Source organism: Amblyomma maculatum, chromosome 2, assembly GCF_055883805.1.
Source record: "Amblyomma maculatum isolate TAMU_Amacu chromosome 2, ASM5588380v1, whole genome shotgun sequence".
NCBI classification, from domain to species: Eukaryota; Metazoa; Arthropoda; class Arachnida; order Ixodida; family Ixodidae; genus Amblyomma; species Amblyomma maculatum.
Genome location: NC_139345.1, coordinates 109,047,774 through 109,072,327, shown reverse-complemented (window position 1 = coordinate 109,072,327; position 24,554 = coordinate 109,047,774). Strand labels below are relative to the sequence as shown.

General features: G+C 43.1%; 1 protein-coding gene across 1 annotated transcript in view; it reads right to left on the bottom strand.

Annotated features, from left to right (window-relative positions):
* Nucleotides 1-1,482: 1,482 nt before the first annotated feature.
* Nucleotides 1,483-24,554, bottom strand: part of LOC146199538 (WASP homolog-associated protein with actin, membranes and microtubules-like) — a 41,080-nt gene continuing 18,008 nt past the window's right edge. The window contains exons 5-12 of the mRNA XM_084595048.1: nucleotides 23,071-23,243; nucleotides 21,294-21,453; nucleotides 17,369-17,529; nucleotides 16,133-16,219; nucleotides 13,992-14,087; nucleotides 11,588-11,905; nucleotides 5,445-5,628; nucleotides 1,483-4,155 (exon numbers count right to left, since the gene is read on the bottom strand). Of these exons, the coding sequence (XP_084451174.1) occupies nucleotides 4,034-4,155; nucleotides 5,445-5,628; nucleotides 11,588-11,905; nucleotides 13,992-14,087; nucleotides 16,133-16,219; nucleotides 17,369-17,529; nucleotides 21,294-21,453; nucleotides 23,071-23,243 (1,301 nt within the window). The 3' untranslated portion in view covers nucleotides 1,483-4,033. The remainder of the gene's footprint in view (nucleotides 4,156-5,444; nucleotides 5,629-11,587; nucleotides 11,906-13,991; nucleotides 14,088-16,132; nucleotides 16,220-17,368; nucleotides 17,530-21,293; nucleotides 21,454-23,070; nucleotides 23,244-24,554) is intronic.

The following is a 24,554-nucleotide window of genomic DNA, read 5'->3' as shown; positions in this document are numbered from 1 at the left end:
ACGCCTATACGACAGAGCCACCCAGGGTGCAACGAGACAAGCAAGGTACGCCAAAAATAATGCACGCATCTCTTGTCATATTGAAGGCAGCCTTTATTGTTTTGATTTCTCCACAACTCATGTGACCAACATAGGTGCTTCTCTGACTGACTGAACATGTTTATTGGGCAATAAGGAAGGGCGATGTGTGTGTGGGGTCCCTAGTCCAGGACTTAAGAAGCAGCCGTTGCTGTCCGTGCTCGTGCATGAGTGCCCTTGGGCCTCGGATTCAGCAGTGGATACAATACCCCCCACCCCTAAACAGCTGGCACTGAGTTTGGTTTGTCAAGAGGATTGTCTGGGCAGGTCCATACCATGTGAGGGCAGGCCTGCCTTTAACTACAGAGTTTGCATTTGGAGTTCCAATACCCGATGTGTATTAAGTTCAAATGGGTGGGTCAGCTGCATGTACCTTTCTATACGCATTTCAATCTAATTTCCTCTGCTTTGGAGAGCTCCCTGACTGAGGGGAGATATTTTTTGCAAGACAGTCTGCAGTGTTGTTGCCAGAGGGCCGGGATAAGGTAAGGTGGGGTATGAAGGGTTTGAGTTTCACGGAAGAGAGTTCGGGCTGCGGTACGGGCGTACTCCTTCCCTTCCATGCCTTAGTATCCCTATGTCCAGATGAGGCATTTCTCTGGTTCATGGTGGCCATGTCATGGTGGCCATGGGACCAATTCGTCCTTTGGTGCAGTTGCGGCATGCAGCCATGAAACCCACGATTATACAGGCACAGGTGACATGCGTGGCGACTAAAGCAATGGCTGTCTCTTCCGTCGTTTCTGTATTGCCTTTGTGTTGCTCTGAGACAGTCGAACAACTGTAGGACTTTCTAATAGCGCAAGCTCTCCATACTGACAACATAAAACACAGAAAATACAACTCAAAACCAGGAGTATTTACTGCACATTGCCAACACTGAAATGATGCCAATAAACCTTGCTTACCTTTACTTTTTATGCTTTTGTTACTCCACAAAGTCTGCATAAAATTTAAAATACCTGGTTATGTAGCAGTGCTCATCAAAAATGTTGGAGTTTTTTGATGCAGGAAATGACGTTGCACATGCCAAAACCTGCCACTGCGGCCTTAATGGTATGTGCAAGGCTTGCAACTAATGCGTCGCTTGAGTGCAAAATCAGCATAAAGAGAACAGGAATACCTGTAAAGTTGCGGAAATTAAGACTAAAGAACCTGATTCAGATGAAAGGGCACCTAAGCCAGGACAATACATTCTGTAGCCCAGGTTCTATGCCACACTTAGGACAATTATTCTAGAGCCCCTCGAAACTCCCCCTCCCTTGGAACCAATATATTGAACCATTGCAAATTCCATAATCCTTACTTCTACCCACTCCGAGCTGGTCTTACACTAACGTAGTCAACTGCCTCAACACCCCCAAAAATCCACTCTTAACACTCCACAAGAGACAATGTATTACCTTATTCGGCAAGAAATGAAACATGCTTTATTATGCAAAAAAGCAAAAATATAAGACTCTTCAAACATTTGAAGTTTAAAAGGTGCACACAGTGCACTGCAGCCAGTGTGAGGACATAGCACAGAGTCAGCGCTGCCACAGTGGCGATCACAGTCATCGTAACCTTGTAATTCGGTGCCTTATTGGAGCACCAACTTGACAAGAATATCAGCATATACATCCCCTTAGATACTATATCTGTGGGCATTGTCTCAAAGCAGGCAAGCACGCGAGTCGTGGGATCAAATTCTGCATCTAAACATTCATTCCATGAGAGCCCGTCAACAAACAAGCTCACCTTCCATTTTGCTAAGCTGGATGGCATCCCTATGTGTGTGATTGTGCCCTGTCCAAATACAACAACCTCCAGTACTAGTAAGTCATATTATTATACCAAGGTCATTGCAGTCTGCCCTGATTGGTAAGAGCACAAATATCTACACACAATCACTTATATCATATGCGCGTAAGTTGCAGTAGATATTGAGAAATAACGAGACCTATATTTAGATTTGCACAGGGCTTCATTATGCACAACCAGCTATATGTTTTTCTGAGGCAATGAATGCTCCTACTATGTTCGCACAAACGTGAAAACGCACAGGGCACAGCGTCCTCTGAGAGCAGTTGGATATCAGGCGAGAGAGTGCTGAACAGAAAAAGGCATGCCAGGAAAAAAAAATGCCTTTACCTCAGCACCGATAGCCACACAGAGTAAGACGAAGATAATTAGCACCAGAAAGCGCCAAGAGAGACAAGACGATGAAACAAGACTGAGCTCAGCTTACAATGCAACAGCCAACGGAAGGAAGAACACAAATTAGAAACATCAAGGGTCTATTATCTACAGAAGGTGGGTGCACAGCTGACCCACTGATGGCAAAGTTATTGCACACCTTTACAACATGGTTTCGTTAGAGTTAACCAACAAGATCTCTGAGGAAGTCAAGAGTTCATAACATCCAGTCGTAGATTTGCCAACTGTAGCCAGCCACTGATGGCTCAGATCCTGAACAATGAAAGACAGGAAACCTGCTAGCCTGAATCAAATAAGTGAGCGAATACAATCACTCATCTCTTGTAATATACTAAGATAAAATACTCATCAAACAGGTTAAGAAAAAAAAACAAGTAGTCGAGAATCGTGCAAATTCAGGAGCCACAGCCAATGCCTAAGAAGTGGTTCTTTTACGTTTTTACATTTTTCCCTAATTAGTTTAAATGACATCATCCCAACCAACATAGTTTGGGCAGTGACAGGTGATACTGGCTAAATCGGGCAAATACAACACTGCGAGCCCACACAAGCCACACAAACAAAATTTTCATTCTAAACAGAGCAGGACTACAGATGCAACAAGTAAAAGGAGGGGGCAAACAACACAGTTTTAATTATTACATGACCTGCTAAAAATCAGCTTGGGAGCTTTAACACTACCCACGTGGATTCAAGAACGCTGACAAGTAAAACATTTTAACATTAAATTTAGATAAAGCAAAACATGCTTATTCCTAAAACTAAACGCTTGCAAGTTGCACTCAGCACAAAACACAAACAGCTGACGTTCACCAAGAATGATGCGACGCTACCTAAATCGACTATGTATATTTTTTTAATCCTCAAGGATCAATGGCTGCAAAATATACATATACACAAGTAAGATTAAATATAATTCATTGCGTTGTTCACCTAAATACTTTGATTCTAAATTACTTAACAAGCTCTAACTAAATCAAAACCACATCCAATGCTCCCAGCACACCTTCTAGCTCTCAATATATATATCAGCACTAGGTAAGAATGCTGAGACCTAGACTTTCTTCTTGAGCAAAGCAGGACCCCTTCCAAGATAAAATCAAATCACTTTGTTCATTGGAAACTGCTAGCTAAAAACAAAAATGCCTGTGTCAGAAACTTAAGTTTCTCTGCAAACAGGACTATATGCGCAAAACAACTTACACGGAGCCTCACGTAACTGCAATCTACAATGCCAGGTAAGATTAAAACATGGCTGCTTGGTGCTTATTGTTGCCCCCGTGGTAACAAGAACGAAAAATTCAAGGTTTCAGTAATCATAACTCTTGGAGATCACTGCCTAGCCATGAAACACTTGTCATAGCGGCAACAAATATAATTGATTTCATTTGATTTTATTTCTGTTAAAAACTTGAGATCCTTAAGCAGGCTTAATGCTGCATGCAAGGACAAGAGAAGGGTTTGTGAAACATTAGGAGTGAGTACAGTGCTTTCAGTATTTTGCCTCTTTTGCCTCCACTATAAGAAGCAAGCAGCAGGAGAAAAACACACTGTTCCACAGAGTGAATAAAAGTGCTTCGATAACTTCCCATGTCCTCAACACTGCATGAGCATTGAAGGGTCAAAGCTTTGAGAGTATAACGGATAAATGTTTCCGCTTAGCAGCAAGCACGACAAAGCTGGTCAGGGACGGAAATATGATTCGAGAATGTAAATGCCAGCCTTTGTCTTTTTTGTCCTTCTCCGGGAATTGTAATCATTCAAAGTCACTATTTTCACTCTCTTGGTCCGAAACTTCAGCACCATGTGAGGCGATGCTGATTCGTTTCAGGGCAGCCTGAAGCACACTGTTGAAGTCTTTGGACTGAAGGCCATTTGCTGAAATTTAGAGAGAGATTGTGTTATCAGCACACCACCTATGACTGATGCCGTCGGCACCTATGTAAGGGCTGCACATTTGCACCATGGCTCTGACAGGGTGCGGACCTTACATGGAACTGGCATTTTCCTGTTCAACGTTTCAAACTACAGCACAGCCTGAACTGCGTGTCATTCTTTAAAGCGGTAACACGCCTCTTACGACAAATTGGGACCAAAAATCTTTCAAATACGTGAAGCGTTGAATTATGGATGATATAATATACGCTTGCCACTTGGCGTGAGTTAACTATGTGCAGAGTCAAAAGGCTGCGAGCAGTTGCTCAAACACAGAGTTACTTTAGTGGAAGACATCACGTGTGATCTAAGATCTTAAGAACCTTCCTAAGATGCTCCACGCATGCGAAAAGTGGCCGGCCATCGAAGTAGGGTGGCCTTCAGGTGGGCAGCTTTTCTGTGTGCACTGTTGTCGAAGGCCTTATGGAAATCAATTATGCACTTATTTTAATGAGAGTTTATTGTCTGATAGCAAAACTGGCAACAATATTAGTTAGTATTTCACAATTGCCTGCAACTATATATTCAAAACTCCTTCGTTACAACGCGAAGAGCATTAGGCCTAGCAACACTGGGCAAATGGCACACTACTACGGCACAGCTTTTGCAAGCACCCAATTCTGGCAAGCGGTGTGTTGCCGTAAGAAAAAGTGCTGCTCGCATAAGTGGACCCCATTCCGGGCTTTTGCACATCATAACACGTTTTATCCTTGTTGGTGTGATGAATGCCGAGCACCATCATGTGTTGATGGGTTCAGGCCAAGTTCAACATGCAGGACGATATATACATGGTTGTCCTGCCAAAATTGAAAACATGAAAAAATTTTTTTGCCTGGCATTCTCTTTTTCAAATTACCAGCTGCCAAGTTGAGGATGCAGTCTTTACATAAGCATACAGAGTAAAAAAAAAAAAGAGAATAGAAAGGTGCTAGGCAGAAACATTCGGGATTTGATGCCAAGCTTTAATCATTAAATTATTCTACTAGTTACATTAAGAATGGAGAAAGGTTTGAGCACCCTTCCTTAATGTTACAGGAAGTTTAATTCCATGGTAATCAACTGAGCAGTCACACTCAAGAACAAAATCAGCCCATTTAGAATAATTCTCCGCAAACATGCAGTAAAGCATATTTAACAAATTAATAAATAATTGGACAATGAAAAAGACTTCGCAACACGAGATGTTAACAGTAAGAACACAATGCGTAAAGAGAGAATGTTAAGGTACTTACCCGAGTTGCCATTTTTTTCTTTGTCCTCTGAAGCTGGTGCCTTTTTTAGCTTGTTGCGAGCAGCAAGGATTTCCGAGAGATTGATCGTTTTATTCTGTCCATCTTGACTTGTCTTTGGCGAATCTGGCTTTGGCCCAGGTTTCTTGAGTGCCGTTACAGGAATGAGGTTTGGGACAGCAGGCAGCTGCAACAAATGTACGGAACAGTCTTCTGAACATATTGGACTCTTAAGCAAAAAAAAAACAAGATATGCGTACATGGCTTTCACATTCCAAACTATGTGCTACATTTTATGTGCTCTTATCACGAAAACTCAAATTTTGTTGCACGACTGTATTGTTCTTCATTAGAACAGGAGAGATCAAGTAAAACTCAGGTGATGCTTTTTTTTTTGCTAATATTTTGTATTCCTGGAATTTCACTGATATCGATAATTTATATGTTCATCTCTTAACCCCTATCTGCATCGTGTTCATGTTCATACCACATCCTACATGTTTCTAGCAAATAAGCCAGTGTGTAAGACTTCATTTTGTTGCGATTTTGAAACAGTAATAACAGCAGTCGTTAAAATGCTGCCTGCATTCTTTGAGATCCAGTACTTCATTCATGCACATTGCAGTGGATAGTTAAAATGATAAGCATGCACTCCTGAAATCACTTTCACTTTGTATGACTTTATCTTCTTGTTTCCAGTCATTTATGAATGATTTTAGGCCATGTCATTCTTCAACACAGTATGACCACCCTATTATTTCACAATGAACTGTACCATCACCAAAGCATTCACGAAAAATAAAAAAAGTTTTCAATAGGAGCTCTCATTGAGAATGAGTAAACATATCGTAATATACTATATATCTGAGTAAATGTCAATGATGGTTGCCTATCCACTTGTACATTTATCAAGACTATAAATACCCCCTCCCCCCCACCCCCACTGCTTATTATATAAAAATAAGATAATGGCATTCAATTCAGCAGCTTTTGCTGGCTTGTAAAGAAAAAACAAGTTTTAATTGTCTTTGCTCATCCATCAAAATGTGTTCAATTCAGTTTTTCAAGGGACAGAAAACAAAACAGAATGCAATGCAAGCTTTAGCAGCAGTTCAGTTTCATACCTCCCACAAGGTTCTAATCTGCGAACACCTTAATGTATACAGTCCATCACGAATTGACAAAAAGAAAAATGTAATGCGCAGAAGAAAAAATTACTGAGCAACATGAGCATGGTTGAAAGCTACAGCCTGTGTGCTAAGCATTATTCCCCAAAATCTAGCTTACAAGCAACACCTAACATATACATTATCAAAGAAGTAAAAAAATACAACACGCTTAGAGCAAAGAGTTATGCCATCAATGCAAAGGAAACTACAAAGAAAACGTCTTTCAAACACCAGGAACACAGAACCTTCAGAGGACAATCTAACTACAACTGAACACTTATTATTATTATTACTGCTTGCCGTAAGCATGTGCTAACGAATAACGTGGTTGATGCAAAAGATTTCTCCATAGTGCGTGTGCAAGATCATCGAAAGAATTTCACTGCACACATACAGCTCTCACTAAACCATATCGTGGACTTGGTGCAAAGAAAGAATATCTTATTCTCAACACTTAAAACAGCAGACAAGTGATTGAGCGTGTGCACAATCATGGAAAGAATTTCACTGAATGGCTACAGCTTACGTACACTAAACCATCTAGACTTGCTTTGAAGGAACAGTCCATCAATGTCATAAACATTCAACATTTCCAAGTTTATATCCTTAGCATTTAAAACAGCACACAAGCCAAGGTTTTACACCAGACATTGCTTTTTGAGATTATGACCAAAAACGTAAGCTACGTGCTCCCATATCAAGTCCTAAGGAATGCTTCAGTGATGCAATTCTTCATAGAAAGCCACACAATAAACCTGTAAATGCAGTAAGCAAGGCCGAAGCACCATTGCAAGTTATCATAACACTAAGTATGATGCAAGTCCGAGAAACCACACAGATTCTGGATAGGCCTGACAAAAAGAAAAAAAAAAAAAACTAATTATGTGCCAAATAGCAGCTCTGTAGTTACACCTTTTTTGTTTTACTGTGAGAAAATTGCGATCAATCCTTCAAAATCAGTCAACCTTTAACGGTAAACAGTTTCAGATTATCTTTTATAAGAAGCACAGATATGAAACATTTCCTTTTCCTGTTTGGCACAGAAATGCCGCAGGCCTAAGCACAGACAGGGTGTCGAACCGGAAATAGAACGAAACCTAAAACAGGAACCGAACCGAACCTGAATTATTTCCGCTATCTTCGAACTGAACCCGAACTGGAACAAATTGGAGGAGCCGACCCAAAACGATTCGCAGTATGGTTCCGACACAATTTTGCTGGCTACTTACCTTAAACATTGTAAAGCCCTGTTCTCGCTTTTTCCAAAGCGTCACTGCACACCACAAACATCGCAACCATACTGAAAAATGGTCCCTTACAAAAAGATGACAAGAACAAAGGTAAATATACTGCCACATGCATAGCACACACCTCTGGTGTTGGGATATCGTTTCATCCTGAACACGGGTGACCACTGCACTGCGCAATGGCGCCTCTCATGGAAAAAGTTGTTCCATTCGAGAGCCTTCCCAGGAGCGAAATACAGTTAGTAAATTGATTCGCATATTTAGGCAAATTTATAACCATGTACAACTCAAAAACAAAATGACAAATCTGTTAAAAAATGCCACACAAATCATTTTATGTTGCTATCGTTCGATGACGTCACAATGAGTCAAATGGCATGTGCATAGCAGCTGTATAATGCTACGCCAGTAGGTGTAACTTGGTTGACCGAGACTTCAGAATGATAAGCCGATGCTGATGGTGGGAAGGCCGCCATGGGCAGCTATTTACTGGTCTGTTCTTGAGTTATATCTGAACTTACACAAAGACAATTCAAAAAGTCAATTTCTCCTTTTGTCTCTAGCGCTGTATGCTTGCTTTATTTTCCTTGGCAAGTTAAACATGTTAAAACTGGTGAAGCTCCGATGTTCAGATATGAAGACTGGGTGGAGCAAGGAACTGAGTGGAATTACTGGCAGGAGCATACAGTACACTATTTGGTGTGCTACTGTGTCAGCCCATAAACTACGGTGTCGAAAAAAAATCATGCGTTTCAACGCTTTATCCACCATTACAGAGGCGAATACCTAAGACAATCTAGAAGGGTAGTACTGAAAGCTAGAAGTGCACTATTTAGAGAAACCGTAACTGATGAGTAACCTGGTCTGCGAGTTGTGCTGTGACGACTGGGACAAAAACTTTGGAAAACAGTGCAAGGAACGAGGTCAAGCAGATTGAAGGAACCTGAAAATAGACCCTTAAGGGGAAAAAAAAAAAGAAACAGAGGAGGGAATGGCAGTAATTGTGCAATCGGTGAATTGCAGCGTGATACCCTCAATATCGCATTAGGTTGAGCGGAGAGGAAAGGTGCTGAGCAAAACAGCATTTGGTCACCACATCGAAGTAGCTTCGTAGGATTGCCGGCGGCGATCAAGTACCGCTACAGGTGGCCGCAGAATCTGTCCTCAAGAGCTTATAATCTGAGGATGAGCTTGAAGCATTTCTTATGGAAAGAGAAAAAGACTGCCTGCAAGGACTCGGAGACAGCGGTAGTTCTCTCAAAACTGAAGTACACAGCCTGCTCTACGCATTTGAAAAGGTGCCCAGAATAAGCAGACTAGAGTGTCTTGAAATTTTGGCAGGAGGAGAGGTTACGGTGCCCAGAACTGTATTCAATAGCTACGGTACTGTTGGTTGTGCCATCTACACAAGTCAGCGTCGAGAGGAATTTTCGGGACTAAAGTATATCCACTGTTATCATCGAACCAGGAAGACTTCAGCGACCCTCAACGATGTCCTCTTCCTTCAGTCTTTCTATGCTGGCAAAAAAATTGGCCGCATTTACTGAGCCCATAATAAAATATTTGTGAGAAACCATCATGTCACGTCATGCTTGTTGTAAATTATGCAGCTAAACATTCCAGTCTATCCTCGAAGTTGTTCTAGAAGGTATATAACGCACCTATGCAAGCAACCATGATGCGCAACAAGACTGTAGTCACATCATATCGTGGTCACAGAAATGAGATAATTAATTAATCCAGTCTCTGGCAAATACGATAATGACTCCAACTCCAATACGTAGTGGAGGGGAATTCTGTCAGTGCCTTTCGTGCCGCAACACACGGGTGCCTTTGCGTTTCACCTCCATGGAAACACGAAATGCAAAGGCGTCCGCGTGCTGTGTGGTATATATAGTCACACATACGGTGTATACATCATTAGTTTTGGGGTGTATGCTTAGTTTCCCCTTAATCTGATTTCAAAGTACTTTAGTGGCAGCCGGACAAAACATTCTTGTTTTTGTGTAGTAGAGACTTCGTTCTGCAATAAAATTCATGTGAAATTTTGTGTACCTGAAAAGTGCAGCAGGAAACATTACTTTCTTTTAACTTTCTTTTGGCGCGTGAGCTTTAGTTGGTTTATGTGCCAATGAAAATATTTGTGATTTTTCCTCCATCCTGTCTTAACCGTTGGTTCCTCATTATAAACATTTTGCTAAGGTCTGTACAAACAATTGAAGTCCATCAAATCTGACGACAAAAACAATTGACGGACTACTATATAAATTTTCAGCTTTTATTATATATTGGAACAGGAAATAAAACTCGGTATTGAAAAAGCGGAGCAGAAATAGTGTTCTTTTTTTCTTAATGAGTTTGAGCCCGTTTGAACCGGTTTGGGCAGGGTCGAACCAGTTCGAACTGGAACGAAATGTGTCTCCGGAGCCGAACCCGAACCAAACTCAAAAATTTCCGGCTTGACACCCTAAGCACGGACTCCTGTTAATCCCAGCCCCATACCACGTGGGCTTCCCCTCAGTGCCCCAGTTCTCATACACACAGCCCGCACGGATTATGCACTCCCCACAGATTTGGTTACCAAATAGCTGTCAAATAAAAAACCCAGGCAGCACACCTTCCCCAAACTGAGCCAGACAATTGGCAAGAATACGTCGAGGAAAATGTGGTCACAGTTACATGCACAAAATACAACATGGATGTCCCCCACAACGGTGCAGCAAATGTTGTCGGAGTGCCCAGATTACCATCGCATCAGAGAAAAATACCTTCCGAGCCATGTCACCACATTCAGTGCTCAGACTAGACCGAGCAACGACGACGCTCAGGCCCGGTCCAGCCTTCTATCCCTCTGTAACTTTGCACGTGAGGCAAGCAATGACGTCCAAGTGTGACTCCCTGTCCCTGCTCCCCACTTCCTGTAAATAGGCCTTTATGCCAGTTCCCTTAAATAGACTATTCACTCAAGCACAGGGGGCTTTCAGCGGTTCGTAACTGACCTATGTCCTTTAGAAAATTCGAAAAGATTTTTATTCCGCGCAACACTGAAGCTGCTTCAAGCCAGAAAACAAGTTCATGCACCAGGCAAAGGATACTGTCCTGACAGCTATTCTCATGTATTCTGCTTGGACGTTTTGTAAATACATATGAACTGCAGTAGAGCATTTTATTGAACAGCGTTAGTCCTGAAAAGACTGCCTCCATGATGTTGATTGCCAATATCCTGCTCACTGAGACTCAGCACTCAACGCAGCCAGTGCTCCCGTCACAGGCACGTCACAGGGACTCGTACATGCTGCAATGTGTATCAATATAACTTGATTCAGCTTAGTGATGCCAATTTCAAGGCTCAAGTTAAAATTAAGGCACTCACGCGATTTAACCCCTAAAATAAACATACGGAGACTGTTTTAGGTTAGGTTCATTTTGATGTTTTGTAGTTATTTGTACAAACATACACACATACAGCAACGCACATAGCTGCCTTGATGGCTTCTAAATCCTGCATCAGTACTCCTATCACCGTGATCAGCAGAGTCACACTCACGGTGAAAGATTCCTCCCAGTAGTCTACAGTTTGTCTTGAGCCACCCCACCCTAAACCTTTACGTGGCGATAAATGTCAGTTTAATGTTGCCACACCAAGTACTAGCTTGCCAACCTGCTATCACAGAAAAAAATTTAAAAAGCAGACATCAGTTCAGAACACAGGCGCTCAATGCGTAATTACCGTCATGGCTGGCATCAGTGGTGGTGGGGGTGGGGGTGGCGGAGGCGGTGGCGGAGGCGGTGGCGGCGGTGGAGGTAGCACAGGTGGTGGTGGTGGTGGCGGTGGAGGAGGAGGGGGGAGTGGAGGTGACACAGAGCCACCATTCCTCTCCTCAATGCTATCTGGAGAGAGTTTGACAGTTTTTGACTTCTCCACTCCAGGTCCATTTCGATGCCTTGCAATGGGTTTTGGGCTCCTTGGGGATGGTGTCCTAAACTTCTCATCTTCAGCAGGCTCCAGGGTTGAATCTTCACCGCACCTTCTGTCATTCTGATATTTCTGCACAAATAGCAGCATGCCCAAGGACACAGTTTTGCAGTATGGCTTTCATGACAATACAGTAACTGTAACAGCACCTTACTGCCTTAGAAATTAGCCAGGACACTTTTCCTGCCCTTGCTTTTCAAGGTTTCATACATCAATAGAAGTCTGATACTACAACTAAAATAAAAAGCAGAAGCACATACCCCCCCCCCAAAAAAGGCTACCTAACCAATGGTGTCAACCTACATTACAACAATGCAGTGCCAGCTGCATATGATCCAACACTATCAGGTGCAAAAATATTAACCGTGAAATCATATCAGTCAGCTGACACTACCAGGTCGGAGCCCCCTTTTAAAGGGCCTTTTCTGCTGTATATTCGTGGGTTCATCCGACTAGAGAGTTTTCGATGCAAAAAAGAAAAATCTTGAAATATCTAACACTTACTGCGCTCAAGCACATCCGTTGTGTGATGTACAGTCGAACCTGGATATATTGAACCCAGATATTTCGAATTTTGGTTATATCGAACTCAAGGAATATTCCCTTGAAAATCCCATGTAAAAGTATAGGAAAGCTGCGTCATATATCAAACTCAATTTCACCGGTCATTCGATATATCGAACTCCGCATCATGCATTGGAAGGCGCACCGCCTTCCTTAAAGACTATCGCATCACCCTCTGCCGTTTGGCATGTGACGTTTTCAAGCCACGCGTGAAGGAATGAGAGGGCACAGTTTGTTGACGGCTGGTCTAGGGCAGCGCCGTGGCCTTTTCCCAAAGGCGCGCGCATCTGCGGTGATCACTACCGCGCGCCAGCATGTGACGTTTGCTAGCAATGTGCGTGAAAGAACGAGAGGGAACCAATGCAGCCATGGTGTTTGGGAGAGGGGAAAAACACGATAGAGCGAAGCGCAAGGATGTGCCCACTCTTCTGCCGAGCTTTATCTCTCCTCTTCCTCTCCATTTCCCTGCCTTCGTTCGCAACAGCATGCACTATGCATGCTCAGACGAGCCAGCTCAGCCCGAGGCAGATGCTTTCTCCACTGTGTATCATGAACGCTCTGCGCGCGGCGGCTGACAGCGGCTGTGGGTTGTTGTTGTTTTTTTGCGGGAGTCATTTATTTTTGCCGTCGTGCTGAACGTGCGGCGTAGCATATGCTATGGCGGCTGCGGACGTTAAGAAGCACCAATTTTTTTTTTATTTTGTGAGAGTCGTCCTTACTTGTGCTGAACATGCAGCGCAGCATAAGCTATCGACAGGCTTTTTTTTTTTTTGCAAGAGTCGTCTATTCTTACATCTGTGAATCAACGATAGCATGCGGTCAGCTGTGATCACGACACAGACTTTTAGCCTTGTTCGCTTCAAACGGCATTTGCAGCTATCACGCTTTCCAATGATTTTGTGGCAGTGGACTACGCCCGCCCCAAGCGCGGCGTGATAAATCGAACCAGGCTTGTGCAATCAAGTCATCACAGGCACTCTGCCGAGTTCGCTCCCTGCCACCGCAGGATCTATCAAAAGTATCGTCAAAAGATAAACACGCCGTGACGTTATCACTGCTACAGTGTAGAACACTGTATCGCTGCGTAGCATCTTGGCGCGCTGTATATAAATGAGCTGTAGATGCGATGGTCGAAATTGGCGAACGTGGCACCGAATGTTTGGATTTTTTTTTTTGTTTTTTTTTTTAATTTGCGGGGGCAAGAGTGGGAGGTGGGTTCATTTGCGAATCAGTTGACTACGCGACAAAAACAGTATCATTTTTCACAATCGCAAGTGGCGTCTCAAGCCGATTTCTGTATATCGAATTATCGATATATCGAACTATTTTGCGATCCCCTTCGAGTTCGATATATCCGGGTTCAACTGTCTACACTTCTATGAATGAATAAACGCACTTCCAGTCAAAGAATAATGACAAAGCTATGTAAGAAGACTAGAATAAGTAGCCTCTCTCAGCATGCATGTCAGACTCCTAAGAGGTAAAGCCTCTGGCCAAGGCTTGCCTGCAAATAGAGCCCCAAGGGCTAAAACAAAAAGCAGAGCAAACAAAAATGTGAGTGACTGTGTGCCACAGACACAGCTTCTTGGCATACCTTCTTGTGCTCCCTAAGCCTCTCCAGTGTCTTCTTCCGCTCTCTGTCAATGCGTTCACGGTTCATATCCAGCTCTCGCCGAACTTCCTCTCGTTTCTGCGCACAACCCCGCCACGTGGCACACATAAAGAACAACGAAACATGGATCCGACTACGACAAAGGCAAGTTCAAGCTTCAGTGTAACAGTACATAATAGTAAAGCAAAGCAAAATTATGTTAATTGAGATTTCAAGGGAACCGGAGAAAACGTACAAACTGTCCAAATGTCAAACTGCCAGAGGAATTGAAAAAGCCAAAAAAATGTCACACATGGACACAGCTCCGCTAGTTGAAAAGTATCTGCAACCATTTACAGTTTTGAGCGTGAAAGTAGAGCGGGAGTCATAACTGTTAGCAGTCCCGGCAAATGACTTTGCGCCCACATGCTGGTCTATGAAACAACACATATGTGCTGGAGAACACACATTGGAACCAGAAGTAGTAGTGACATCTGATTCCGGTGTTTCCTAACGATCAGATGACTTGAGGTCTGGGAGATAGCGACACTTTCGATGACGACTCAAGCTCAGAATACGGACCCAGAATAAGGTGCCCGAATTATCCACTTCATCAATCAATAGGGGTTGAACTAACTACTAATTAACTTAGTAAACGTACAGAGCCTGTATGCAACAAATGTACAGTTTATTTCCACTCATTCACCCTCTCAATATATACAAATCAGTCTGAACTGAAATTGCATGACAGAACACTAGCAAACTCAACATTTACTTAATTTGAAACTCCAGACCTTGCCAGCACATACTTTCTCTCTCTCTCTTCATATAACATGGGCGTGCCAATAGGTTGATGTGGTAAACGTCATACAAGACCCTAGTGCGGAGCAGTGGGATGCAATGCTGGCCAGCGACCGCCCACAGTTATCTCAGAGGCTATGCCCGTTTCCATGTAAAAATGGTGCGAGTGTGGTCAGAGTTCGTACTTTCAAAGTACACTGCGCGCATAAAAACAAGGACGTGAAGGTGCAAACAAGCGCAGGCACAGAAACTATGGTGCTGATCACATTCCAAACATAACAGCTTGAAGGCGGAACAAAATAAAGGGCCCACTGCAGAAGAAAAATAGTTTAAAAGAGTATGTTGTTGGGCTAGTCAGTAGACATATCTTCAAAGTATACTTCATTTCTGTGCTTGTTGTGTGTACCTTCACGTCCTTGTTTTTGTGTATGAGTATACTTTGAAGATATGTCTGACCGACTCTCCCAACAACACATTCTTTTAAACAAAGTTGGTACAGTTGTGCCATAACAAGACAGCATACAATCATTTGCGCAGAGAAACCAGCTGTGAAGAGGCTGATGCAAAGTAGAATTTTCACTGTACTGCACAGCTAAAATCAAAACAACTCTTGCTGTGAATGTTAATGATGACCTGCAACACATCTGAATTATTTTGTACAAATTTTCCTTGAATTAAAAATAAATATTCCTTCATATGTAAAAAAAAAAACAAGAAAGAAAAAGTGCCCAACCAACGACACTACTTGTCGACCATAACTGATGAAGAAAGCATGGTTACTAGAGCACCCTGTGCAATCCAAGAGCGTATTTTTGAGCTATCAAGTGCATTCCGAGAATGAGGAGATGCAGACGTTTTGCGAGCTGGCCGAAATTTGGGGCAAAGGAACAGTATTTGTGAGAATTTCACAATGTTGGGTGCATTGTCCGCAACAGACAGAAAAGTAGTGCGCTGGAAACAATGCCCGGCAAAAAAGTACAGTCAATTTCCGTCCTGCCCAATATTTCCTTCAATTTCAGCCCCGACAGTTTCACACCACTGAAGACAGCATTCACTGAAGCAGTATCATGAAAAGAGAAAGCTAGTGTTACCGGCCTGGCGTGCCGAGCGAGTCATCTTTCTTTAGCCCTCCAAAGCTTCTTTTGATTACTGTACCGAGCAGAAGGCACAAAACCTTTTATCACATTAACCGAGCACTCTGTGCACCACACAGAGTGGCACAACACTGGTTCAACTCAGGCCCACCATGTTGCGCAGATGGGCACCATAGAATACACAGTTGGTGCTTTGCCAAAATGGAGCAGTACCACTTTTTTGAACCATCATGAGTGTGGATTACTCACCAACTGGACAGCATGATGGTGCTTAATGTGGATTTTCTTTTCTTCTTTCCTCTTCACTTTCTTCTGATGCTCAGCAACACATGCTTTCTGCATTTGAAAAGAAAATATGGAGTAAATCGTTGAAAGGAACAAGGCTAGCTCATTGCAGTCTCGCCCTTTAAAATAACTGCCCGCAAATACCAACCTTTCTTTAAGGAGAGAAGGATACATTGAACCCAATGACACAATGGGCCACTTCTGATTCAAATGCACGAACCACATGGGCTAGCTCATGTGCCACCAAATACTGGCGGCCATTGGCAAGCACAAGTTGCCATCAGAACAGCTGCACCAAGGCCTGGCCTCTTGTGCCAATGGCATGCTTACCCAAGCGTAGCTCGACCACAATAGTAAAGCAAGGTCCATTTAAACTGACACGAGAGAGTAAAAGGCCCAGAAGAGCCAGTAAGAAGAGGTAATGGTGATGCTCTGTCACTGTCAACCCCATCAACCCTATCAGTGTCAACCCCAGGAACTTTGAGCCCACAAGGAGCAAGCAGCTGCTGAGTAGGTCGTTCATTCAATTTTTCTATTCAAAACAATATAATACAGGATTCACCGTCATTATGCTACCGGTACTAATCCCACTCACAAGTCCCGGCCAGCTCACCAGGTAGCTTCATTGCATTAAAGACCATTATGGTCGAAATTGTCTGCAGCCCTTCACTATGACATCTGTCATAACCGAGTCACTTTAGGATGTTAAACCCTGTTAACACCAAACCAACTTCTTCAGTGATTGTGCCCTTGTGTCAACCCACATGGCATGGCTTTCTTGCAATGAGGCTTCATTTAGGAATTATAATAAATTATTTTTTGATGAAAGAAAAGGAGCAGTAGCTATCTCACTCCTTGGTGGATAGCTCTACCACTGCATGAGAAAAAAGGAAGTGGAAGAAGAAAGAGCAACTGGCCATAATAGAGAGCTTCGCATATGTTTTGAAACATATGGGGCTCTTTAACATGCGCTGACATCACACAGTAAAAAGATGTCTTGCATGACGTCCATCATGCTACTTAAGAATACTGAATATAGAGCCATATTTAACGGCATTAGGCAATTTTAATAATGAGTGCAGACTGCTACGGACTGCAACTTCTTTCTTATCCTTACAAATGTCTCAGCATATGGCTTAGTTATAATAAGACAGATGAGTATTTACTCCCTTTAACAGTAGAAAAACAAAACCAACCCACCCGCTTGTTTCTGAGTATGGCTCTCTTCCTGTATAACCTGTTGAGTCGCAGCTTGAGCCGGTCTCTCCTCGACATGGGACCGGTGCCTTCCACCTCCAGCTCGTCTTCAAGCTGGTCCCTCTCTTCCACCGCATCGTAGAAGATGCCTTCGTCCAGCTCTTCTGCACAAGAAGACCGACACACAAGCATCAGAAGTAAGCCAACCAAAGCTTCGCTTTGCCATACTTACAACACGCAGATTTAAAACACTTTCCTTGGCAATGTTCACCATATTCACACCCCACTGTGCTACCAACAGTTCCTCACTGGCCTTATCCTGTGTCGCAAGAGATCGGCAACCTCATCTGCCATTCAAGTTGTTCATCTTTCTGAACGAGAACCATACTCCCCAGATGCTATGAAATGTTTTGCAGAGTGTGCATGTAAAACTTCTTCTGCTAGATAGTTTGTTTCACATATTGCTTTCCAGCCAAAAGATAATGGACAATTTAATCTGGCAAAGCAATTGTGAACGACTTTCTCTGTGCCATATTTACAGGCACTTAAAACTGTCAGTTCTTCCTCCTTTTAATTTGAAATTTGACAATTCAAAGTGAAGGGGTAAACATACAATCGAAACCAAACCATAGCACCACCGAGACACCAGCAACAACACAATAGCAACAATTTTAAGTTTGCTCTATGGCTCTCCCTGTAGATTCTGACTATAGTACAAATACTACCCCACACTCCTCCGGAAAGATTTCTTTTTTTCTTCATATTTTTTACACTTATTGCGCATATGGTGCCAACGAGAATGTCAACAGTTTATGAAGGGCTGCTGCTACAGCCCCAATGGCAGCAGCACTAACTGGAACGATGACTCTTGAAGGGAGTATCAAAAGCAGATGGAAGAGCTGACACCACTCATACATTCCTGTACTCTGTCTGACGGGAAATCGGAACTACTACCTGCATTTTGTTTGATGCATCTCGCAGGTAGTTTTGTTTGCTGCCAACCTTTGTCAACCATTATCCTTGTACAAAGTCTACCAATAATAAGCATTTGGTGCTTGTCCATGGCAACATTCAAGAAGACTGTCATTCCTTATGCCGCAAAAAATGAACAACTGCATGGCGGGCCACAAGTTTTCCGACACAAGTGGCATGGAAGTGGCCGCTGCAAGTGAGGAGAAATTTTCAGCAAAGAGGTCTCTAGGGGCGAAAGTCTGGATGCTTTCCAGAGCGGGTGGCCAAGCTTGCAGCATAGGACATTGAAATATGTGATAGATCCCTCCTAGACATACCATATGATCACACTACAATCCACCTCTTCAGCGGCAAAGATACTCAGGGCAGAGTTTAAAGCCAACAGGGTTTGGACAACAGTTTATTAAAAGGGCCAGTTTCTCTCGACATTAACATACTAATGAGTATGTGCCAGAAGCAGCCAGCTGCAAACAAGTAGGAAGCCATCGTCTTTCATGGGCCCTTTCTCAAGCTCTGCAATTGAATGCAGTTGGGTGGTTTCGGCATGGGTGTAATGATGGCAGCACTAGAGAAGACAATGACACAAGTGCGGACATGGGGTCCAGAGGCTAATGAACTTTTTTGTAGAATGTGCCCATTGGCGTGCCCTTTCCCTGTTTTTAAGGTGAAAGCCTTTATAGGCTCATGACTCGCCAGTGTGTCCGTTCACGAGAAGTGTTACACTTTTTTGCGAGTTTCTTTGGGATGCTGCGAGACAAGTGCCATTTAAACTTTAAGAAAAAAAAATAGTTGTGGTTTAGCTCTGGTTAACCCTAGCTGAATTGCAAAAGCAATGGCGGAAGCTTTTTTGCCTGCTACATTACTCCCCTATCACGCCCTACCAGTGTAAGGTGCTACATCATTGGGGACACTTAAGCTCATCCTTTAAGGGTATGATGCGAGAGCGTAAGCTACCAGCCCCACATATAAAGTCACGCTTCAACCAAGCCGTATGGATGTGGCTACGTGCCGTAGGGGTAGCGAGAATGCGAACGGTTCTGGCAGGCTGATTCTGATATCACCCTCCTATATGAAAAGAGCGACCCGAGTTGACAGCTCCTGCACATGGCATAGGGGTAACGCGAATTCAAATGTCATGGCAGGCTGAGGAGACCGTAGCTACGCCTCTTCACGACGTAGCTGCTGCCACCCGAGGTCTCGCTTTGGCTGTCGGAGTATTGCTTTCGCAATAAAAATTGTGCTCCAGTAGGAATCGAACTATCGTGCTCCAGTGGGAATCGAACTCCTACCCTTCGATCACCAGCCGGACGCATAAGCAGGCTAAGCCATGCCAGACACGTGAGAAAAATATCTTAGTTCTCCTTGTCTAGAGTTATGCTAATGCGGTTGCCACGAAGACCGCAGTCGTTGACGTCATGGCGCATCCTAGCAACAATGAAGAGTCGTGGAGAGAGAATGGTGGCACGCTGAAAAAAAAATAATAATAACACCTAGAAAGTTTGTGCGAGTCAAATCAGCTTCAGGCACTTCCAGCTTGTATTAGAATGTCACATGGATATGAGATCGCCGCGTGATAAGAGCAACGCCACCCGCCAATCCCCCACTTGAAAAAGCCTTGATTGAGCACTGCAACGAGCGCATGCCAAAGAATGCCAAGGTAAAGGCCTTCATAGGCTCATGAGTGTGCGTCCGTAGAAAGTGCCACATACAGGAATAATTGTTATAAACCTCTAACGTCAAACTTTGTCAAGTCATTTAACAGGCGCTAAAGGATCAGTAAGCAGTCTGCCACAGTTCAGTAAAGATCGCGCAATAGACCCAACGACCACAACGCTATAAAGGCTTTCACCTCATCGCTCGACTTTAGTCATCCAAAGTGCCCTTCAAATTTTTTTTCCTGCCAAGCAAAACGGGTGCGGTTCACTTATATTCACATGAATACGATACCCTTGCATAATGAACTGAAATTGTTATGCCAAATGAAGTAAATCCACACAACTCGCAAGTGCATTCATTCCAATTCTCGAAACTGATGCACAGTGCAATACTTAAAAATTACCATCAATAAACAGCAGCCCTACTGCTCAATCTTGACCCTTGTACACTGAACTAGACAAGCACAGCAGCATCATATGACAGAGTACAACTTCAGTACAGGCATTCCTGGCACCCATGTACACATTGCCTCAGCACACAAAACAACAGGGCCATCAAGGCTCAAAAATTCCAGAATGCACTTTGGACCATTATACTGTGATGAAGCAAAAGCGTCTATTGTACAGTGATCAAAAGCCCTCTATTACGGCACCTATCTCTCTCCTTTTTCAGTCCCACCTTCCTCCTTTTCCTTACAGCTCGGTTAAGGTGTCCATGGAGAATTGTGAAAGATACTATGCCTTTTAAACCAATTTGAAATGCCGTTGATGCCTGCTGCATTGAGTCTGCTTATATATGCTGCGTGGTGCGGCGTTTGAGGAAGCGCCAAATGAAAAGCGCCACACTGACACCCGGACCAAACGCCCGGCAGGGTCAGCTCCATATATGCGTGAATCACCTTGACAATATGACCGGTCGTGACGTCATGACCGGATGTGACGTCATCATGACGTCAGTTCCGGTTATAAACTTGGCCAGATGTGATATAACATCATGACTTGTCATGACGTCACCATGTGATGACGTCAGTCATCTCTGTTTATCATCATCACTGTCACTATCCCTAACTGCCACTATCATTATTGGTCACTATCTACCACTAACTAGCGGCGGCAGTCTCCATGGCAACTGCCCTGGCATGATGCTAGAAGACAAGCAGAACTAAAATACATTTCTCACGAGCCCGGTGTGGCTAAGTCAGGATGATTGACAGTAATAATGTGACCAAATGATGATAGTATGAGCCATTAAAGGCTTTTGCCTTAAAACGAGAGAAGCCTCGTGAGAGGCATAGTCGCACCTTGCCACGCTCGGTCAAGGATGTCCTTTTGCCTCCGCAGCATGTCTTCCTCCTCCTTGAGCATATCCAGGCTCACATCGTAGATGGCTAGCTGAGAGTTGTACACCTCCTCTTCCATCTCCCGCAGAGTGCACTGGCCTCGCAACGTCTGCTGCTCCAGCTGAAGGGCAAAGACCGACTGATGTCACGCCGTGCATCGAGCCAAGTAAAGGTGAACCGTAGGACACTCTTTCTGCTATAACCTGGCACCATAGTAAGGACATACCTCTGCTAATAAGCATGGAAAGCTTTTACAAGCAGTGCCTCAGAAAAAGGCTGCAAGTGAAAATGGAAGTGGTTGGAGGCATTGTCAAACCTTTGTAATATTCTGATTTTTGCTTGTTCTTTTGTCTCATACGTTCATGAAGACGCAGCAAGAACATACTATATAGCACGTGCAAAGTATGTGCTACATGCAATAATATAACAAAGATGTTTACTTATACAGTACTCAATACGGCTTTTTACTTAGTTCAAACTGTGCTTCATTGAGATTTCAATTCTTGCAGTCACAAATAATAAGTGCACCATATTTGAATATGCCAAAATTTTTTACATGGTTGCAACTCTGCAACAAAAACAGGCATTCCTTCTTTTCCTCCCACAAAGAGATCAAAAAGGTGGCCTCATTGAAAAAAAAAAAAAGAAAAAAAGAAACATGCCTCAAGATTTCCCAAATGCTACCATCTGTACAACCATGTAAAAAGGCCATGTAAAAACAGGAATGATGCATTTTCAATTATCTCCTTTACTTCAAGTTAGTACAGTTTTATTCCAGCAAAGAGCCACATAGCACTGTATTGGTGGAATTAGTATACTCGTGTTACAGCAGCTAAATATTTTCCTGACTAAACTGCCCACTCTTGACTTAAAAATCTCATATTTAATATAAACACAGGGTACGATGAAATACAAAAAAGGATCTTTCAGCCTGCCAGCAAATAAATACACAGGCAAAAGCCGGGCTAATATGTTTAGACATCCTGCATGCCTCACTTATTGTTGATGTGCTAGTGTGTTCTCGTCACAAATCTACATCCATGGATGATCGAAAAATATACTACTGCAGGAATACAAGCACATCTCCTCCTCTCCTCACGACCTCCGCCTCCTCCTTGTAAAGCTAAGCCCAACCCAGCAAAGAAAGTATCAGTAACAGGCTCTCACTGGTGAAAATTCTACTCCTAATATCCTAGTTTCGCATATACTAGCAATCAAGTAACAGCCCGGGGTTCATAGCGCACCGATCACAGGCCACTTTTGACGCACAATTTGAAAGCTTTAGCCAATTTCTTTAAATCTGCTTCTTCAACAGTCTCTTGACACCTAACATATGCAGCAGCAAAGTGAAAGGCAGCAGAGGTACAAAATCAATCCTCCGGAGTCCTTAAAGATCACACAGAAAAGACCATGTACAGTATGGTCCGCTGTTAAAGGGAACGCAAGATTGCATGGCCTACACACTTCGCAAAGCATTGCCACTGACAACTGGAAAGAATGAACAATATCATGTGTATGCTGGAGAACAGCAGCCAGAGGTGGTTACTGCACATGCACCATGTGTCATTGTTTGTCACAGGCTCTCACGGAAGAGCCTTGCAAAGCTCTACAGCCATGCAGTCTCATGTTCCCTTTAACAGCGCTGCACATAGATCCACAATAGTGCGTGCCTCACAGTTGCTTTCTGTCCTCTTGCACAGAGCACCCTTAGAGCCATGCCACTTTCAACTTGACTCACCATCTGAGTGATCTTGCCGTGCTGCAGCTCCCGAGTGGTCTTCACGGCACCCAACAGCTTGAGACGCTCCTGGCAGACAAACACTTCCAGCTTCTGAAGGCGAGGCATACCGTGGAGCTCAAATGTTGACCGGCCAAATTTAGTCTGATCTTCGAGCATCCGGTTTCTCTGACCTGCCCAATCAAACAAGAAAAGCACATTCAACAGAGGAAAGGTCAAAGGAAACACTACGCACAACAGCAAAATATGACCCAGGGCTACAATTTAGACGACATGAATTTGATAACATTTCTTGGGGCCAAATGAATTTTATGCTAAAAATCACATAAAGCTTGAAATTCTTGGCTAAATCATACAGTAACTGGCACACCTAAAGTCAGCACGCACACAAAGAGAAAGAAGCTGCCTCAATTTACCTTTTAACTACATCGTCAGGAGACAATGCCTAATGTCAAAAGTAAAAGACTGGAGCAACTGACACTGCAGCTAAATTGGTAAAGCACCACACGTGGCATGGAGTGGTTGTAGGTTTAGACACCACTGGGAGCATCAGGCGATTTTTCTTTCTACTTTCTGAGTATTCGAAATTTCGAATACTACGAATCAAACATGTTTGTTATTCGAAAATATGAATGCACAAAAAAATTTTCGAAGTCACCGCAGTTTCCCCGCACTGCACGCTTCACTGCAGTACTTGACTGAATGGACTTTCAGTATCTAGCATTCTTTTCTAGTGCCCTGAAGGCCGCATTAATGAGAACTCCACCCGATCTCATGTAGGCCCTACTTGTACAAAAAACTGGTATATGGAATCCTGTATGAAGTTTATACAGGATCTTTCAGTAGGGTATACACTTATGTGCAATTCTACTTTATTTTTATTTGCAGATACTACCATGTGAATTCTGAAATAAGCAAGATAAACAACATTTACTAAATTTTTTTTTTCTTTGATTAGATATTCAATATTCAATTTGATAGTTGAAGGCACTTTTGCTTTTCTCATACAGTCAAATCTCAATATAACGAATTCAGCAGAATAGTAAGAAATGGTTTGTTATTTTGAAATATTGTTGTAAAGAAAAATCTGCAATTATAAGCCAGTGGTCAAACCTAGGTATGAAAATGAAGTACCTTGGCAGTAGGCATATGTGTAGACAAGCAAAACCTCAAATGAAAATGTTGCACTAACTTCAAAGCTGATTTATTTGAAGAAATCAGTTATTTTATTCTACTGCATGAAGCAAGCACAACCACGCACTACATAACACCACTACCGCACATACACCTTCCACTTTGCGCAACACCTCATCAGGTGCGTAATTTCACCGAGTGATGAAAGTACGGACTTTGTCAATGTTTAAAAAACATCAGAGTTCGATATAGCCTCATCTTCAGTGCTCCCTGAAGTTTGAAAGTCTTGTCTCAGTCTTTCAAAATGATCGCTGTGGTCGATGGGGCATTGCTGGCTGTCTGCAGAGACA